The 21,630-nt window shown below is 31.1% G+C and overlaps 1 protein-coding gene across 3 annotated transcripts in view; it reads left to right on the top strand.

Annotated features, from left to right (window-relative positions):
* The window catches only part of NOVA1 (NOVA alternative splicing regulator 1), a 160,510-nt gene that overhangs the window by 118,253 nt on the left and 20,627 nt on the right, over positions 1–21,630 (top strand). For all 3 annotated transcript variants that reach the window (XM_065906422.1, XM_065906423.1, XM_065906424.1), the window contains 2 exons: positions 4,780–4,946; positions 15,522–15,593. In XM_065906422.1, coding sequence (XP_065762494.1) covers positions 4,780–4,946; positions 15,522–15,593 — 239 coding nt within the window. The remainder of the gene's footprint in view (positions 1–4,779; positions 4,947–15,521; positions 15,594–21,630) is intronic.

Genomic DNA, 21,630 nt, shown 5'->3' with positions numbered 1-21,630 from the left:
CACAGGGTGCCAGACACTCTTGCACACAGTGGGGATACATACAGCAGTGAACCTGACAGACAAGGTCTCTTTTATACATTATTTTGTCTTTGCGTATCCTGGTATTGTTCCCAAATTTTTTCTATAGTACTAATTTTATTTCATATTCTCTATATATTTGTTTTCTGTATAGTGTCTGTCTGAGTGAACTAGAGAAGAACTCCACGAAAGCAGGTTTATCTGTTTGGCCATTGCTTTATTGAGTATAGTACTTAAGATTTAGTGGAGAGTCAATAGATTTTTGCCAAATGAATGAATGAATTGAATTAAATGAGGACCATATGGTATCCTGAAAACCAAAAGAACAGAGTGGTCAATGGTGTCACACGCAGCTCATAGGCCAATGTAAAGGCAAGACGATTAGATTTACCAAGATAAGGCTGTAATGAATGGTTTAAGTGGAGTGGTAGGGCAAAAGCCGTATTGGAGTAACTCAGAGTCAAGGAAAAAGGAATGGGTGGTGAAAAAGTCTAAATACATGTATTTAAGTCATTCAAGGAGTTTTGAGAGATAAAGAAATTGAGCTGCATGTAACTAAAAGAAGGCTAGGAAGGGCTTTAAAATGTTTTATAAAATTTCAGATATACTTAGAAGAATGAGGCTCCTTATAACCTACACATTTGTCATTGATATCAAGATTTTGGCATATGTATTTTGAATAACATTTGGCATATGTAATATGAGTAACATTTTTTGCTGTTTCAAAAATATTTTGAAGCAAATTTCAGTCATTTTAGCTGCATATGCACCTAAAAAGAAAGAGAAAACTTTCTTAAGCACCCTGATACCATAATCACACCTGTTAAAATTAACAGTAATTCTTTGATACTATTTAATATTATTTTTATGAGTGCCACAATTTTTAAAATAAAAGTTGTTTGAATTTAGATCCAGTCAAATTCTAATTCATATTTGATTATTGTGTCTTTTAAGATTCTTTATGTCTAAAGAACATTCTTTCCTGTATTGAAGAAACTAGGTTAATTGTTCTGTAGACTAGCTTACATTCTTGATTTGTGTATTTGCTTTCTCATGGTGTCATTTGTTTCTCTGTTTTCAGAATTATCTTTTTAATATGTATTTATTTGACTGTGTCAGATCTTTGTTGAATTATGTGAAAAATCTCATTGTGGCCCACGGATTCTCTAGTTGTGAGATGTGGGCTCAGTAGTTGCAGCATGCAAGCTTAGTTGCTCGATAGCATGTAGAATCCTAGTTCCCTGAGAAGGGATCAAACCCACATGCCCTGCACTGCAAGATGGATTCTTAACCACTGGACCACCAAGGAAGTCCCTCAGTATTATTTGTTTGATTTGATTTATGTTCAACTATTTGGGGATACATCTTCTATAGTTGGTGCCCTCTGCTTCATATTGCATCATGTCATTGCTTGATTTTCACACTCTTACTTATGCTAATGTTGATAAGTGAAGTCAGTCGGTTATTCCAGATGCTTCCATTGAAAATTTCCCGTTAACCTTTCATTTTATGATTTTATGATCTTTGCCTAAATCAAAGTATTTCATTTGCTTTACAAAAAGCTAGTTTTCTTTTTCTGTCATAAAGGAGGGATCTTTAAAAATGGAAGAGAGTATAACATGTTTTTCTGCTGATAGGCAAGGTCTGATGGAAAGAAATGATGCTAGGAGAAACAGTGGACTTGGGAGTTAAGAGAGATCAGATCCACTGCACAGATGATAGGTTGCCTTAGGTAGGAGCAGGAACAGTTTAAGTGACTTGTCCAAGGTTACAGTAGCACAAAGGGGGTATATTTTATTAAATGTATATCACAATTTTGCTGTGGCAACTTACATTTGTACCTAATTTTAGAAACATGCCTATTCAGTTTATGATGTGGCATGTGAAGTAGAAACGAAAAGTCTTTCTGATTTCACTGCCTATGTTTGTGTCTACTTGTAAGAGTTTATCTAATGTATCCCTTAAAAATTTTAAATTAATGGTTTCTTATACACCTGTATCTTTACATTATAATAAATATAAGCAAATACTTTTATATATTTTTTTCAGATTTTGTTGCTAGTCTGTTGCAAAGAGAAGTAAATGCTACTGTTAAATAAAATGGTAAATAACTCATAGTTCAGTGTAGACACTAATGGAGCATGAAAGCCTGTAAAATGACAAAAAACCAGCAACTTTTATTATTTATAGGCTCATTTTTGTTACACAGTTTGGTCATATACCTGACATTCTTCCTTCTTTGTGACTTTCTCCTAAAAATTACAGTTTTGTGTTATCTAAGTGAAAAGGACACTAGAGTTCAGTGGAAGAATATGACAGCATCTCTTCTAAGGATTACAGCAGTTCCCATTGGGGAAATTGCAGTTTCCTTTTTTCTTTCCCTCTTTTTTTTTTTTGGTAGTAGTTCTAATGGTAGTGATATCATTTAATCTTGAAAGAATATTTATGGCAACTTTGGACCTATAAACTATTGCCAAATTGTCTCATGCATGCTATGTGAAATTCAGTTTTAGACAATCATATTTCTTTATGGCTCAGTGATTTCCATTTACTACTTGTTAAACTATATAGTCTGAAGAGTATTGGGGTTACTGTGTTGTCTGACACAGTATGTATTCTATTAAATTAGAACTTTAAAAGCAACATGGATCATATAGTTCCTTTAGTTACTTAATACCATGTTTTATTTTTAAGAAATCTCTGTTGAGGCTTCACTGATTTGCTTTTCTGTCTTGGCATCCCCAGAAGAGCGCTCTAGTTGTCTCCAAAAGCAGGATTGTAATCCGATCTGTGTTTTGTATTGTCTGCTGACTTAGATGAGAACGCTTCACAGGAGCTGCATTGATCAGTTCTCATCCTTTCTAGTCATTTATAAGACAATTAATACGACCTTGTAAAGACTCCCTAGAGTATCCTTAATAAACTAGATCCTTTTACCCAAGAATAGACACAGAGACACATCAAGATACTCAAAGATGAGAAAAGCTGATTAGGAGAAACAGGAAATATTAAGCCTTCAAATTCACAATCTGAGTATGTTTCAGATTGTCTCCCTCCTCACAACTAAAAGATACTGCTTTCTATTGAAATATTTTGCACAAAGTAGGAAATGTAGCTTTTCATAAACTTGCACCTTTGTGGTTTAAAACAGGATAATTTAATTCAGGCGTGGTGGTAGTGGTGTAGTCCCTAAGTCATTTCCCACTCTTGTGACCCTAGGGACTGTAGCCCACCAGGCTCCTCTGTCCATGGGGTTCTCCAGGCAGGAATATGGAGTGGCTTGCCATGCCCTTCTCCTGGGAATTGTCCCAACCCAGGAATCGAACGCAGGTCTCCTGCATTGTAGGCAGATTCTTTACCAACTGAGTTACGAGGGAAGCCCCAATTTAGGTGTATACATATAATGTTATTCTTTTATTCCTGCTCCCAATTCTTGTGATATAAGTCTTTTTTCTAAAGGTAAGAGTGATAATCTTTTAATGTTCTTTAAAAAAATTTTAAATGCTAAAGAAATGGTTTATATGGTAATCAATCCTTAAAGCAGTATAAACTCCTTGCAACTTTTTTAACCTGTAATTTCACATTTTTTTCCTTCAAAATGTACTTTAAAATGTTTTATAGAATGGCTTAGAATTTTGAAACTGTGGTATGAAACAGATATATGTTAAGTACTTGGGAGGTCATATTAGCTCAAAAACAAATATTTTAAAAGATTCTTTTTACTTGTTGATGACTGTAAAGAATACTGATGTCTGAGAAGTAGGTTTATGTGTCTGCTGTGTTGAGCTGCTCAGCAGAAGATTACAATTTAAGAACAGGCTGCTGCAGTGAGACTCAAAATAGTCTGAAAAACTAATCACTTACTTTTATTGCCTTTACGTATACCTGTATAGTATAAAATAGTCTACAGGATTTGTGCATTAGACCCAACCAATTTCATTTGTCTTCTCTCACATCATATGTCTACATTTTATTCACTAGATATGAAGCAAATAAAACTAATGGTATCTTTTATCAATTATTCATCAATTTCAAATGAAAAATAGTTTAAAATTTTGTTTTTAATTATGATATTCTTATTAAATTTGCATAATCAATAAAAGCAGGATTGATTATTTGTCCAATAAATACCTGTTATGTACCTAATCATGTGCCAGGGATGCCTCTAGGCTTTAGGGAAGCTACAGCACAATGCAAAACAGACTAATTAACTGTTCTCTGAGAGCTTGCATTCTAGTAGAAACAAAAAAAAAAAAATAGAAAATGTCAGATAGTGTTATTGCTGTGATTAAAAGAACAGGGTACATGAAGAAAAGGTGGTAAAAATTCAGAAACTTACCTACTTTGTAGGCTTTCCAAGACCCCTTCTCTCCACTAATTTAAATGCTTTTTTTTTTAAGTATATACCATCCATGTGTGCCATCCATGTAGATAACTTCCATTATTTCTTCATATCATAGTATCTTATAATTTTCTGGTTTGATGTCTGTTAGCATATACACTTTGGAAGTCCTCATCTTTGTGTTACTGGTTTCTAACCTAAGTTCTTTTATAAGTGCTCAGAAAGTATTAGTTATGTCAGTGAATGATGTACTCAAAACTTATGGTTTCTGGTTCTGCTGGCCGTTTTTGAGATTTAGAGTTCTACATTGTACATGATTGTATTGACCTTAGTATATCATCCTTTTTTATAGTTTTTATGAAAAGCATACAAAGTGATGAGAGAGGAAATTTTCTGAAACTTAGATCTTTTGTCCACAGGTACTACTGAACGAGTGTGCTTGATCCAGGGAACAGTTGAAGCACTGAATGCAGTTCATGGATTCATTGCAGAAAAAATTCGAGAAATGCCCCAAAATGTGGCCAAGACAGAACCAGTCAGCATTCTACAACCCCAGACCACCGTTAACCCAGATCGCATCAAACAAGTGAGTGTTTAGTTGGGAAATCAAAGACAGATATCCACAGTGTAGTATGAATTCCTTATTAAAGAAGCCTTAAAGGTTTAGCATATAAAGTTTTTCCCTAAGAATACTTAAAACATAACAGTTCTCACTTATTTACTTAAAGATTATCAGAGCCTCTTCTTTAGATTGATCAGTTTATTTATTGATCGAATTACTCATTTATTAGTGTTACACTGAGGAGCAATTATGGCTCATTTCTTCTATAATGCCCTTTTAAAAATTATAGATACAAATTTGGTTAATTTATAAGAATTTAACCTATTTAAAATTATATCACTTTTAAAATAAAGGATAAAAATTGAGACTACATTCTCAAAATTCCTAATACCATATTCTCAATATTTTTAGTCTCTCATATAGTTACTCATAGAAACTCCTGTTTTGTTAATTTAATTGTCATGTTCAATATTTTTTATAAACAAATATGTATAAGTAAATTTTTGTACCTAGCAAACAGTTCTTTGTTACAAATCAGCTATTATGTTCTGTATAATTTGTACAGTATTTATATATATGTCATAAAGGGCCAATGTTTATTTTTAATGTGTGGGATTTTCTGTAACAAAACTTTTACTTGATAAAAGACGATGTTAGTTTTTAAGATTGAATAATGACAGACACTATGTAGGAAAAAAATGACATTCTTTAATGTAAAAATAAGGCAGATTCTTCCCCTTAAGCTCTTTTAAATCTTCAAAATTATTTGATACTTTATGTTTATTATGATTGTTTCTGCATTTGCCTTTTTATAGTTAGCTTCTTAATTTGTGATCATATTGATAGCTTTTATGCCTTCAAAAGAAATGTATTATTCATTCATTCACAGAATATTTAATTTACAGAATATTTATGTTCATTGTAATAAATTTGAAATGTAGCTCAAAAACTTATTAATTTCATGTTTCTGAGTTGAAAAAATATACTAGCCAGTGTTAGGAATTTATTATAATTTTCCCAATATATTGATAAATGTAAGGGTGTCTAATCAAATACAAATAGAGAAATTAATCATTATATGTTTTCAAATTATAGGCCAAGTTTCAGTTTTCCTTTAATACTATTTAAAAAATCCTTCCATGTTTAGATCATGAGTAGGTAGCTTTTACACCATATAAGATCATTCATTTTATGCTCCTTGTCAGTATCAAAATATTTCAATTTGTAACCTTTCATAACTTTTCAAGGAAGTGTCTTTTAATTTACACATGGCAGGAGGTAAATATTTTAAACTTCTAAACATAAGTAGATATTTTTTATTCTTCACAAACATTTATAGTTTTGAAATTTTTATCTATGCTAGGTAAATGCAAAGAATAATTTAAAATGTGATGCATTGAATGCAGTATCTTGACTTAATCTAAATTTATCTAAATTCTAGAAGTATGAGTTTAAAGATCTCTGAGTTAAAATCACCTGGGGCTAAGAATTTACAGAATTGGCACTAAAATGTAAGGTCTATTGATTTTCAGCTTTACTCCAGCCTGTTAATTCTCACATTTCTTTTGTAGTTTCTGTAAGTTTAAACACTTAGGGAAGGCAGTGAATATATTGATTTTTTTTTAAAAAGTAAAACATGAAATATACTTTGAGTACTGTATAACTGGCAATATATTCAGCACAATGATATGAATGAATTTTTTTTTGTAATAATGCTGTCAAATAATGGTCTATGAGTCATTTTGAAAACTAACTTTCTCTGTGGCAAATGAAATTTATAGGTTGTCATCTGTCCAGTGTCAGTACAGATTTATGAAAGTCAGAATTTTAAAATATTTGGTTCATTTCTATTTTTACTTGCCTTGTTCAGATAATGTTATTGAATTCAAAATAAGTGGTTAAAAAATAATGGTGATTGATTTAATTTTGCATATTTGCATTCATTTCTAAACCTTATGTGATATTCATGAAATTGAAATTATTATTGGTTATTTAATATTTTCATGTAATCAATAGTGATGTGAAAGTATTATTTTAAAAGATTCATTAAAAGAGTACTCTAAATTTAGTAGAGTAATATATTTAATACTTAAACGGTTCCTTAAAAATGTAAAATTTGAAAAATTTACTCAAAAAATCTGGATGAGAGATTGAGCATATTTCCACGATACTGTAGATCAACAGAGTTATTTATGCTCTAAATTTGAGATTCTCTAACTTTCTAGGTAGGTGTCCTATTTTACAATGTGAAACTTTTTGTTGGATCTGTCTAGATAATAAGTCAAAAGAATTGGAAATGACTTAACTGAGCAACAACAAATAATTTTAAATTACCATTATTTTATTTCTGGAGAAATTATGCTGGTAATCCAGTATAAAATAATTATATTTAAAAAATTATTTTATAATGAAACAGATAAAAGTATATTTTATATAATTCTATATATTTTTTAACTTTTAGTACATAGACTAATAATAATATTTCTTTTAAAATGATAGTCATTCACCTAACTAACATTTACATTCCCTTTGGACTTCAACTCTCAAGTTAATTTTTAAAGTAACTTCTTTAAACATTTTTAAAACACTTTCTTCTAGTTAAGATTATGTAAAGAATAAAATTAGAATTTTAAAAATTGCTGGAGCCAGAAAATGTAATTCCTCATAGAAATGAACTAATATTGGATATGAAATTATTTTTTCCTAATGTTTGTTACAACATATTTATTGTTTTTTATGGTTGATATTATAAGATTTTGTTTACTAAAGAAGTATAATTTATATGTAACTTGGACTTAAAATAGAAAGTCAGTTCTAAACAAATAAATCTTGCTTTAAAAGTTATAATTTTGTCAAGCATATAGTAGAAAAGCTTTTGTATACATATATATATAATATGTATAGTATATGTATTTTAGAAAACTTACGAATTTTTGCCTAACTAAAAAATTTATGACATTTTGATTCCACTTGTTTGACTTCATATGAATAGAATGCTGGATTTCTAATTTAAAAAAAATAGATATGCAACAAGCAACAAAGGTTTACTGTATAGCAGAGGCAACTATAGTCAATACCATATAATAACCTATAATGGAAAGTAATTTCAAAAATAATATATGTGTATATGTATAATTGAATAACAAAAAATAAGAAATCTACTTTTTGAAATTTAACAAGTTATAGTTTTATACAATATACTATTATGACTTTTATAAAATATTCTGAATTATATGATATAGATACAGTTGGTTACTAAATAAATTGCATGAACCAGAATATTCTCTCCAAATGAAACTTTATTGACTGAACGAATTCTCAGCCAAGTATAAGTTTTTAGAAAAGTAATACATACTAATCTCACAAATCTCATACAGAAGAATCTTGAAATCTAGCATGATAGCCTTATATCCAACTTTAGGTATTAGATGTGAACTATGTAGTTCTTTACTTTCAGTTGTGCTTTGTTTGTTTGTTTTAAATGAAATATTTATTTGCTGATAGGAAGGGACTCCAATATTTTATATATTCAAAATGATAATATTTATTGAATAATCAAAGTATATAATTTATATTCTATAGCTTTAAAATCAGATTGTCATGAAGTACATAATACTGTCATGCTCATTTCTTTGAGAAACAGATATACAGGAAGAACCAATAAGCCAAAATTAAACATATTATTTGCCATATAGAACATTCTTATTTCTTAGTTTTAAGAGGTGCAAATAGCAGAGACATTCAGTGATCTTCAGGTAATTTAGGCTTTCCCTAGAAACTCATTCCTAGTGAACATCTTAGCCCAGGTTTTTGATGTCCGTGTTCTCATTTCTACCTTTTTATGTTTTGAATTTTGTACTTGTAACCTTTTTTTTTTTCTCATAAGATTATTGAAAATTTTCCTCTTGTTATAAGTCCTTCAAATCCCCATCTTAAGTATGGTTATTTATACCTCATGAGTCAATATAGTGAACCCCAAAACATGGTAGAAATGATAGGTTAGTAAGATAGTTGGCATTTGTTAACATCCTTTGTCTATTAGACTTTCAGTGAGTTTTATTTATTTATTTTTTTTTGGCTCAAATGTATTTTTAAGAAAAACTGCATTAAGAAAGAAATAGTTATAGGAATCTATATAATTATTTTATATTTAAAAATTAAATTAAGATACCAAAAATCTCATTTAGCTCAAAGAATTTTATTTTCGTCATAAAAAATTGTCAAGATTAGCTCATAATTTGTTCATTATTCATTCATTCAATTATAAGTTTATTAAATACCTTCTTAGTGAATTGCAGAATATATTAAATTATAACCCTTGCTCTCTCATGCTAGTTTATGAGATCATAAATGTTCAATATAACTAATAAAGATATAAAACTGCATGTATATACCAAAACTACAATATAAACAGTGCACCATAAAAGTTTGGCAGAGTGTGAAAGAAATGTAGGCTAGAGTGACATTTGGTTTTGTGAAAGAGGTAAAAACTTGAACTGGACTATAGAGGAATTGCCTGGTTAGAGGAGAAAAAAGAAAAAAGCTTATTTTAGGCAGATGAAGCAATATGGATTTGAGAAGAAAGATGCCATAATTGTTGAATAGTAAAGCAATTATCTTGACAGAAGTGGGACATTTGTGTTGTAGTTTAGAGGAAATTAATGTTAGATAAGTTGTATGGAACCAGATAATGGCAAGTCATGGATGTCTGGCCAAAGGGTATCCTACGGACTACGAATTCTTCTAATACTTTCCCTTTTAAATTCTCTTGGAGGGGGTTATGAAAAAAGAAAAAGAGGTACTTCTACACATTGTTTTCTTCTGTGCTAAAACTCCACACATATTCTTAGAGTGCTTGTAGGAATAGCTATTTGTAGGAGAGGAAGATAATTATGACAATTACTGAGTGATCTACTATGCAGATCTTAGATTTGAAGGTTTATAAAATAATATTTTTTAAAGCTTCTCTTATGTCATACAAATCCAGGAGACATTAATCTATCAGGAAAAAAGGATATTTTATGGTCATTGAAGATGATTCAATGAAGATTCAGTAATAGTGATGATAGTGATGTATATGGTGCTTACTCTATTTCTGTGCTAGCCATTGTGCTATGCACTTAACATTTATTAAAACCTTTCATTCATCTGCACAAAATTCCTCTGAAGCAGGTATAGAGTCCATGTTATAGAAGTTGATGCTTGGAGAAATTTACTTACCCAAGGAAATGTAACTGGTAATTGATCTTAATACTGATCTGTATGGCCTCCAAGTTTGGATAATGCAGATAAAACAAAATCCAATAGACTTCTCTCTTCTAGGACTTTTCAGACTCTTGAATAAACATATGCAGGAAAAGGACGTTGTTCAAAATAGAAAGTCCTGTATCAGGGTGAAGAGACTAGGCAGTATTTTAAGAACAAGATGATGAGCACTTAATCTCCTCTGGTAGTGAAAGTTGAGACAAATGCTTGAAGTTAAAATATATTTCAAAGTGAAGTCTGTAAGCATTTGGTACTGATTTGATTCTAGTTGTAAAATGATGAGGAAGGAATAAAAAATGACCATTAGTGGTTTTGAGCCTAGCAAAATGTTAAGTTCTAGGAAGCAACTAGTGAATTTTAGTCAGGCATCTATTTGAGACAATATTTTTGTATGATTGTTTCAGGCACGTTGAATAAGTTGTACGTAATATTTTTTTTTCCTTAAAGTAGTCTTTGATTAGAAGCATAGGTGAGAATTTAAAACTGAAAATATAGATCCTTAATTGCAGTATCAGTGATAATTTCACTTACACCTTCATTGTAGGTGAGGGGGAAAAAAGCAAACGAGACAGAGAAGCAGTTACTTTAAAAAAGTAACTCAGAAGTATTATAGTATAATGGTTAGGTGCATATGATCTGGAATACGTCTGCCAGGGTTCAAATTCTACCTCTTTTAATTTACCAGTTGTGTACATTGGAACAAGCTGTTTTACTTCTGTATACCTTGACTTCTTTACCTATAACATGGGGAAAGTAATAGTAACCTCTTCTGTAAGGGTATTGCATTAACCCACTATATCTGTACTTGGCTCCTAGTAAGCGCTCCTCATTAATCATAAAGATAAAAAGGGGAAAATAAGGGAAGTATAAGGAAAGATGCTAAAAAGGATCAAATACCCAAATAAAAGTTCAAAAATAATTTTTTTAAATAGAAATCATTGGAGATTCTAAAAGTCAGTTTCAGTTCTTTGTTGAGAAAACAGTCGTTATTTCTTAATAATAGTATATCCTAAAGGTAAAAAGACTGGTTAGCTAAAAAGAGGGGAAAAAAAGGTGTGAAGTGTGGGAACTGCTGACTTGAAAGTTTGGATATAAAAGGAGAAAAATACAAGTTAGATCAGAAAGATTCACATAACTACCCTGCTACTAAAGAGTGAATGGCTAATGTTAAAGAATTAAAAGGAGTTTGAAAAGGAAGAGAAATTGGGGATGCCAAATACGGATGAGATTATTAAGGGACAAAATGAGTCAAGAGTGGTGGAAAGATTATAGGGTGTTAAGGTCATAGCTCATGAAGAGTAGGAAGTCTGGGATATCACAGTTTTGTCTACCATGAAAAGAATGAGAAGATGGAGGAAAAGTGGTTTGGAAAATTGTAAAGGTTGAAATGAAGTCAATTGCAGTAGATAAGGAAGCTCATTCTGGAGAATCATGATCTCTTTCAGGTAATAAAAACTATCAGTTGAAAAGAATATAAGATACATGGGACTGAATAGCTGAGAAGAAAGATAAAAGTGCAGAATAGTGATTATGAGGAAAATAAGATATGAACTAGTAATCAATTGTTAAAGACCTTTTGAAATTACACAACATGAGTTTATATTAGGGCTAAGTAGTTCCAGGTAGTTCAGATATTGGGAGAAGGCTGGATATATGTCAAGATGAAAAATCAAAGATGACAATTCCATATTTAAATCGTTGATTCATTATTTTTTGTGGAATAGTTTGCAGATTTATTTAACAGAACTCAAAACAGACCTGTTCCAAATTAAAATTGAAATTTGTTGTTCATTGCTGTTTTCACTGTGCCTGTGATAGACCTTGACAGTCTATTATTATAGATTTGCTTGAAGGTAAACTTATTTATTGTGGAGTTTATATTTATAGTAATATTCTCTGGTCCAGCAAAACTGCCACTTGTTAACAAGAATGCATTTCACAATGTGTAAGCACTTTTTAGTTCTTATTCCCAAAAGCCTAGAAAAATCTACATTTAATTAAATAACTTATTAAATCTTGAATTTTAAAAACTATCTTATATTCCAAAGGATCCACTATTTTAAAATTATAAACTACTTCAAATTTTTTTGTAATAAGTAATTCAGCCTTCAGCGTTTAAAGCAGAATTCTTAAAGACATTCATGTCCTATAAATTAAAATATTATACTTTTCCACTTGAAAGATAAAATTGTGCTAAAAAAAATGCCTGTCCCCTTCATAATCACTGCTTGATAAATACTATAAAAAGGGATTCCCTTGTGGCTCAGACGGTAAAGTCTGCCTGCAATGCAGGGATCCAGGTTCAATCCCTGGGTCAGGAAGATCCCCTGGAGAAAGAAATGGCAACCCACTGCAGTATTCTTGCCTGGAAAATCCCTTGGATGGAGGAGACTGGCAGGCTACAGTCCATGAGGTTGCAAAGGGTCGAACATGACTGAAATTACTTCACTTTCACTTAGAAAGAGTTCTTAACTGTATATACCCATTATAAATATCACAACACATTTTAATATATTGTTGCTATATGGATATTCAGTAGGTATATCTTCAAGATGTATATCAGAAATTTTACTAGGGGATTTTTTTAAACTTGAAACCACTTAAATTTTCAGTCTGTATTATGAATATAAATAAACAAGTGTTTATAAAATATTAGAAAAATAAACATATTGAACATGAAAGTATTTCTATGACTTTTTCTGATCTATTTGTGTGGTTGAGAACAGCTTTCAAAACTTTTTAATCTAATTAATAGAATATCTTACAGACATTAATATATTTACATTTATCTGCTTATCAGAACAATTTTTACAACTAGTATTTAAGAAAATCAGCCAAAACGCAAACTTTCTGGATTCTCTTCATTGCTAGAGCTTAAGTTTGTAAAGAAAGGAGATTTCTTTGTGTTTAAGAATATCTATATAAGTAATAGATAACTAGAAAACTAATCATGTGTTTATTACCACATTACATGTTTATAATTTTAAGAATTTAAGCAAAAAAAAATTTAGAAACAATTGATTGTGACGTTTCCAAAATCGAATCCCTTAAAGCCCAAACTTGATTATCACCTGTTTTATTTAAAATATTAAAGTCTTAAAGTATTATATTCTGTAATAACCAAAGCCTTAATGGTTTTATACACGTTAATATTGTCCCAGAAGTTTGAAATTGCTGTTTCTATTCCTGTGAGAAGAAAGCATCCTCAGAATTATTAAGGACAGTGTCAATGAATATGAGTTGCATCAATTACTTATACATGCCCAATATTTCACATATATGCCAAGTAAAAAAGAAAAGTATTAAATAAATTGAAAAAAGATAGTATTGATCTTAGTGATCACAAAGTTTGAGTCACTTGATGTTACTACTTTTTCTACATATTTCTTTGCAGTATTTCAAGAGAATTCATATCTAGGGCAAGGTGGCTGTCATAATGAACCTGTGATCCTTCAAGTTGATTTTACTCTGATGAAAATGGAAGAACCCAACACATATCCCTTATGCTTCTGTAGATTAATGAACTTAGCTTCTAACCTGTGTTGTGGTAGATTGCCTCTGGATTTATTTCACATCTATTTAGTCAACAATCTTATAATTATGCTGAGATTAATAAAGAACATATTTTAAAATATATGTTAACTACTCCCAGGAAATCTGTACAGTGGCAGTTGTAACCAGAGGTGGGAAAATTTACTCCTCAATTCATAGTACATAGCCTATTCACAAAGTCAGTAGCATATGTTTCTGCATAGTATTGCATGGAAAGTAAAATAATAGGGTAATTATTAATGACTATTCGTGAAATTCTCTCTGGAGAAATGACTTTATAAAGTGAACTTATTACAAACAGCAAAAACAGAAAACAACGGATTGGAAGGTTTTTTTTTCCTTCTCTTGTGAGGTATGCAGCTCTTCTTCCCTCTTAAAATATGATTTAACAAAAATCTTGGTTTGACTATGCATTGTCTCATTTTCCTCAAGGTTTTAAAGAAGAATCAAGAATCCCTGAACTGTTTAAAACATGATCAGATGTTAGAAGCAGTCTTAATTTGTTACTTGAGAGCAGTGAATTAAGCAGGAGCCTATGAATTTTTTTATCCTTTCTTTTACTCTTAAAAACTTTTTTCTATCCCAGTTAAGACTTATGAAATATTAAATGTGTAAATATGACTGACTTAAGTAATTTTATCTGCTTTTCCTGACACTGCTGAACCTTTAAAGTTATGCTTTTGCTCATGTCTGAGTAATTTTGAGGGTAGGTATTAATATAAAACATAATTTACTTATAGAATTTGTCCATACTATAAAACTACCCGATTTCATATATTAAGAAAATATTATCTACTGAGGATGCTACTTAAGTGATACAATTTGTCAAGTCAAAGTATACCTTTTTAAAAAGATAAAAACATCTTACATACACTTTTAGGTTACTGTATTAGACATCAGAAGTTTTAAAAATACCTTAAGAATATTATGGTCTCATGTGACGTGTTTTGTATATAGTTTTATATATAGTATGTATATGTGTTTAAAAATGAAATGAACAATAAATTTGATTCCTAATATTTTTGTGCTTATTTTCAACACAGGCTGATAATGCTACAAAATGTCATACACCTCATCTATACAAATTTTTAGTGTTTAGCACAAATAATAAAAAATATTACAGCAATTTGTTAAAATGCTGTTAGTTACTTGTTTATTAATATGAGGTTAATGTTTACATTTTCAGACGGGCTCTAAATTTATTAAAAATTAATGTTTTAGAAGATAATGTGATATTAAGAACTCAGAACTGCAAATTTAATTGCTTTTAAGTATGGAACCCTAAATTCATGTGGAATCAACTTGTTGGTGATGTTCAACATATTAAGTAGGTGGATACTTTTATGCCAAAGTAAACTTCATTTCACCACTTCTTTCAATCCCCGACTGTATTCATTGATAGGAAAATGACTTTCAGTTTTACTCATTAAATTTATTGAATTTTTGTTTGAGATCTCTTTTCCCCTAAGAAAACAAAAGGGAAAGAAAAGAGACTACTATTCATGAATATGGTCAGGATGCCTTTAATACTCATGTGAATTTTTATCAGTCACCATCATGATTTCAAGTCATGAATTTATTTTTACATGCTTATGCATGCATATTTACATGCATTAGTTATTTAATTGATCTTGAATTCCATTAAATTTAAATGAATAGGAGAAAAATTTGTTCATAGGATTTTGTTCTCGTTATATTACATTTTATTTTATTTTGTTTTATTTAAATAATCAGTTTAAGGCTTATAAAGGTTGATTTGCTCCTGAACTGCTTTATTCCCAGACATTGCCATCTTCCCCAACTACCACCAAGTCCTCTCCATCTGATCCCATGACCACCTCCAGAGCTAATCAGGTACAGTATCATCCTGTCATCTACACCATACTTTTCACGGGTGATTGCCTGCACACTGGAGAAAAAGATACTGGTGGGTTAAGGATGTATTCGTTCATTCACATTTGTGCACCATGATCAGATCCAAATAACCTGAGAAAGAAATACCAGTTATTCCTGAAAATTTATATGCATTTTTAGCTTTAGATAACAAAACTAGATTCAGATGATAGACTACTAGAATTTTGGATTTTCCCCCTAAAATTTTGACTTTATGGAACTCTGAGAGTTATTTATTGAGTTGGTGTTTATTATTTCCCTTATTGTTTCTTCCTAGGGTTCCTGGTATATAAGTTAAGAATATCATATATGTAAAAAATGAATGTATAAATATGAGTTATTGAGCAAAGGTATATCTTTAAATGTGAATGCATTTTTCTTTGTTTTTTATTTCAGATATGCCTTACTGTGTAACAGTTTAAAACTTTTGATGAAAAACATTTCTAGCAATCTAAGAGTAATTGGAAATTGGTATTTGTGATCATTTTAATGCTGTTTAATAACTCAAGAATGGTACTTTCTTAGAATTTAATAATACATTTTCTTTGCTGGAGTGGCAAACTTTGCAATGAGAAATATATCTTAGTTTTGACTTGATTGTTTTGGTACTGAATATTTGTAGGACATTCTTCAAAAATGTAGTTATTTTTGGCACATTTAAGGAAATCATCTAAAATATTATGTGTAATTCAGAGCCCTACTGTACTTTAACATGAGAAATGTTGAAAATATATTTATTAAAATGATTAAACACATTTTCATTTTGTCTGAATTGAGCTTCATTTAGGTGAGAAATATAATTTTCTTTAATATTTCCACATTTTTACTAATATAAAGCCTTATGGAATTATTTAAATATTAAATGAGCTTATCTTTTTAATATATTTTTCATGCAGTTGACTAATAAATTATTAACTTTGAGCTATATTTGCTAAATATATTAAATGTGGCTTTTGCATATGATCTAAGATAAGCCTATCTGAATTATTTTGCTCATTTATTGATTCTAATACTTTTGCAACCTCAGGAAAATTTTTTAAATAACTGGAGGGAAAATTAACATTTAGAATGTTATTCTGTAGTAGGAGCTTGATTTTAATTTTATGCAATAGTGTTCGCTTCAAACAAAAATTCTTGATAATGCTCACATTTTAGCCCCAGTAAATTGGTTTAAAAAGTACACATCTCTAGTGATGAAACACATCCCTTTTCTTTAAAGGTAATGGTGCTACATGAAGTGAGAAGCAAGCTTGTGTTATTGATGCATGAAGTTGGAAAAGTGTATATACCTTTTCACTCATACTTTTTCTCTTATGAGTTTTAATTTTGTGAGTTAGAAAACTCTTGTGAAAACAATTGGCTTTATATTTTTAGTGTTCCTCTTCTGCTTCATTCTCTTCCAAATAAAAACAAGACAAATGAGTACAATGCTCATTAAAAACAAATGATTTTTCTCAATATAAAAAGTAAAAAATTCTGGATCTACAAAGAAAAACCGACAATAATTTCATCTTTAAAGTTAGATTTGTATTTTCTTGTATTTATTTTGTGGAAACATGATTTTTATAAAATGATTTATTAAAAAGGTTATTTTTTTTAAGGTTTACTGATATACTTTTGCCCTCTAGCTATGTTAACACATCCACCTCTAGATATTTTTCTAATTTGGAAAATTAAGTCATGTGTGTTTTTATACTCTGTGCACAGTCATCAGTTAGTAAAAATATTTTATTTATACTTTGTTTTCTTCTATTCTTGTACAAACAAGCATAATACCTCCTGGATAACTTGAGGCAAGATGTAAAATAAGAAAATCCTTAAGTTCTTTGAAGGAATTATAGTTCTCTTCCATCTTTATGTTATTAATAGTCTGTAATTATTTCATTCCCTACAGTATTTCCCAATAGACTCTATTCATGTTGTAGTAGAGAAGATAATTTGGTTTTTGTTGTTCATTCAGTCTTTAGATAGCTCACAGTTGTTTCTTGTGGATAGTCCTAATTAATTCAGCTTCACTAAAATTGACTTAGATGTATAAGAGTAATAACCAAGATAGAAAAATGGATTCTAACGTGATCATCTTAAACTCTCCAGATTTAAAATAGACTCTTAAGTCTATAATAATATGACTTTCATTTCTGGTACTTTTACTTTATCCTTATCCAGCAGTTTAGCAGTTATTTCTGTAGTTTTATGTTAAAATTATTGTCTTATATATATATAAAATATATATATATAAAATATATATGTCTTATAGCTAATCTCATGTCCTCTGCTGTTAAAAATCACTGCAGACTTTCTCCATGTGAATTTTCATAAACCAATATAAAGCAGTTTAGACAGCTGTTTGTGCTCTTCCATCAATAATGGCTAAGTGAGTTGTGATTGAGTCTTCTTTAGACTAAATTGTTTGTGTTACAAACTAATAAAAGGAACTGAAAGACTATTAATATTTAGAAAACCCCAAAATAAAAAGCACAGAAAGTACATTGAAAATAAGTTTTATCTGTAGTTTCGGTGTTTAAAAATCTTCTCTGTTCTTTTAAAGATGACTATGATGCTTCTGTACATACTGAATTTTACCTTCCTACCTGCTTATTTCCACAAGTCAGACTGTTTTCACAGATCAGACTACAATGTTATGAGTCTGTAATAATTTCCCCTGGAAAACTGAAGGATTATCATATGAGAAGCCTTATAGAATGGTGGTTAAAAGTTTACTGGAGCCTAATTGCCTATGATCAAATCTTTGTTCTGCTATTTGCTGAGTAAATTGGACCTCAGGTTCCCCTTCTGTGAAATTGAGGTAATAAATTCATTATATTTAGAATGGCACTGGAATGTACTACTCACCATAGAAGTGTAAGCTATGTTTACTTATTTTTTCTGAAATTTCTTTCAAATGATAATGAAAAGAAGATTATTCTTTAAAATGGTAACTAATACAGCATAAAACAGCTTAGTTAAACTAAGTTTTATCTTTAAAGAAAGATTCTGTGATACTAATATTGCTGCATTTTCAACACTAAAATACTTCTATAATCAACATGTATGTAAGCTTTTTAAGATAGTTTTAGATGCTCTGTAGTTGTTTTCTTCTCAAGTGAGAGTACAAAGTTACCTGTTGTCTAACTTGTAAATCAGATTTCTATTATTTCCCTATTAAGTAAGAAAGTTAGGGCTAATATTTTTACAACTTACACTTTTTTGTCTGTGCATATTGCACAGTGCAAGTTTGACACTTTGGAACTTTAAGAAGCAAATATATGGATAGAAATAAAATTCAAGTCTTAATCAATGTGATCAAACTTTAAAAAGATAAAAAACAGAATCAGTTGGATTTGACCAATTATAAGTTATCTTTCTACATTTTTCAATCACTTTGATTCAACAAAATGGTTTTGTTAATCAACGGTGCCAAAAATTAAATTCCCGTCTTAATTTTAGGTCCATGATTGTTAGCTCTCCTGGGATTCTTCTCACATTTCAAGAAAACTAAAAAGAATGTTTTCAGAAGCATGTGCTTTATAGATATTTATATAATAATAAATTTGAAATTATATATCACAATATACAAAACAAATGAAAGTAATTACTCATATATAGAACCCTTGCTGTAGTTACAGAAAAAAACAAACGAAAGCCACTGGTCCCACTTCAGTTTCATGACCACAGATCTCAAAAGACCCCCTAATTCTGCTGGGTAATCATAAGCCCAGTCACTATTTTACTCTCTGAATGTCTCTTTCATAAATTCTTGTCTCATTTCAACACCTGTATTAGTTTTTTGTGTGTAACAGACTGCCACAAATTTATTGGCTTAAACTGCACACATTTATCACCTCGGTTTTCAATGAATCAGAAGTCAAAGGCACTCTTAGCTGAGTCATCTGCTCAGAGTCAAAAGCCAGCAATCAAAAGTATCAGCTAGGGTTTATTTTCATCTGGAGGCCTGACTGAAGAGTAATCTGATTTTAAGTTCATGTAGGTTGATGACAACATTCAGTTTTTTGTAGCTGTGTGACAGGGGACCCCAACTTCTTGTTGACTGTTGACAAGAGGAAGATCTCCGCGTCTAGAGGCTACCCCGGTTTCCCTACTGTGTGACCCACTCTACTGGCGTTTCACAGTTTGGCTGTTTGCTTCTTGCAGACAGCAGAGACATCTCTCCCCATTATATGTTAGCACCATGAAGTCTTATTGAACCTAAACATAAGAATTACTTTCTCTTTTACCATACAGTGAAATTTAATCAGGGTAGTGACATTCCATCCCTTTGCCATATTCTGTGGGTTAGAATCAGGTCAAAATTTCTCCTCACACTTAAATGGAGGGAACTATACAAGGCGTAACACCAAGGGAGTAGAGATCTTAAAGCCATATAAGAATTGTCTGTGCTACCCCAAGTTCTCTTGCTCTAGCCTCACTCCAGGCTCATAACCTTACTTCCTACTTGACTGAGAAAAATGGAAGCAGTTTAAAGAAAACTTTCACAAAATCACAGCTTCACCTATACCCACATAGTCTACCTCTCATCTGTTACCATAGATAAACTTTCCCTGCTTCTGTTTAAAACAAATAATTTCAGTTGCAAGTTAAAGGCTCATTATTTTTTCTTTACTCAAGGTCATCTCTTCACCAATTGTGCCTTCTGTCTCATCTGTCAAGTTTTTTACCTCTGTGACATTCCCATGAGCATACATATATCTGTTTTTTCCTCTCATCTTAAAAGACAAAACAAAACTTCTTTTAATCTCACTTCCCTCACCAGCTAATGTTCTATTTCTTACACTACTTTGTAGCAAAACTAACAAAAGTGTTTACTCTCTGTTTTCCAATTTTTTGTCTTCTCATTTTTTTCTTAAACCCATTCCTGTCAGATTTTTGCCTCCACAATTCTGCTAAAACTGTTTGCATAGGACATCAGAGATGAGCCCACAATTAATTCCAGTTGTCCTCAATCTTCATGGAACTTGGTCTATCAACAGTATTTGTTATAATTTGTCAGTTTTACTTTCTTGGTGTACTTTGATTACTTGATGTACTTTCATTACTTGACTTCCAGGATATTATTGCACAATCTTTTTTTTCCTCTTATATCGTGCCATATGCTTCATCTCAAAATCCTTTGCTAGTTCCTCCCATCATCCTTCTTAATGTTGGAGTAAGTGGGTCTTAATATTTGAAACTCTTTCTGGATGTATACTTTTCTTCCTCCTCATATACCACCTTGGCTTTTATATTCTGACATATGCAAAATTTATGTTTTCATTGAGAAGCAGGTTTACTATGAACTAATGAAGCTTAAGGGCTACCCCAGTGTCTTAGTGGTAAAGAACCCACCTGCAATACAGAAGACACAAGAGACCCGTTTTCGATCCCTGGGTTGGGAATATCCCCTGGAGGAGGGCATGAAAACCCACTCCAGTGTCCTTGCCTGGATAATTCCAAGGACAGAGGGGCCTGGCAGGGTACAGCCCATAGGGTCACAAAGAGCTGGACATGACTGAAGTGACTGAGCGTGCATACAATGAAGCTTAAACCTTAAGATTCTTCACCTGCACAGGCTTATTCCAAGGCCCTCTACCTAATTTTATGTTTATAATTTTGAATGTAGAGGACAAACATGTCCTCTAAAATTGTGCAAGATTCAGATCCCACATAACATGGGTTCACATTTATCTCTAATACACATATCAGAGTGAAACTACAGACTATATCCAAGTTTCCAGTCCGCATTTCCACATGCATATCTTATGGACACCTTTAATTCAGAAGTCCACAAACTACCCCAAACTTGCTCTATCTATAACCCTTAAATCTCTATTGAAGCAATTCCTTGCACCATTTTCTCAGATCTCAAATCGTGGATTCATTCTCCTCTCTTTTCTTTCATACCCCAGATCCAGTTCCTCTAAGAAATAATGTTGACTCTATCACTAAAATATGTATAGAATGTTGACTTCTTCTCATTACATCTATTGCTACCCTAGTCCAA

The sequence above is a fragment of the Muntiacus reevesi genome, chromosome 15 (genome assembly GCF_963930625.1).
Source record: "Muntiacus reevesi chromosome 15, mMunRee1.1, whole genome shotgun sequence".
In the NCBI taxonomy this organism is placed as follows: domain Eukaryota; kingdom Metazoa; phylum Chordata; class Mammalia; order Artiodactyla; family Cervidae; genus Muntiacus; species Muntiacus reevesi.
Note: the sequence above shows the minus strand (reverse complement) of the source record. Positions and strands in the feature narration are given on the sequence as shown.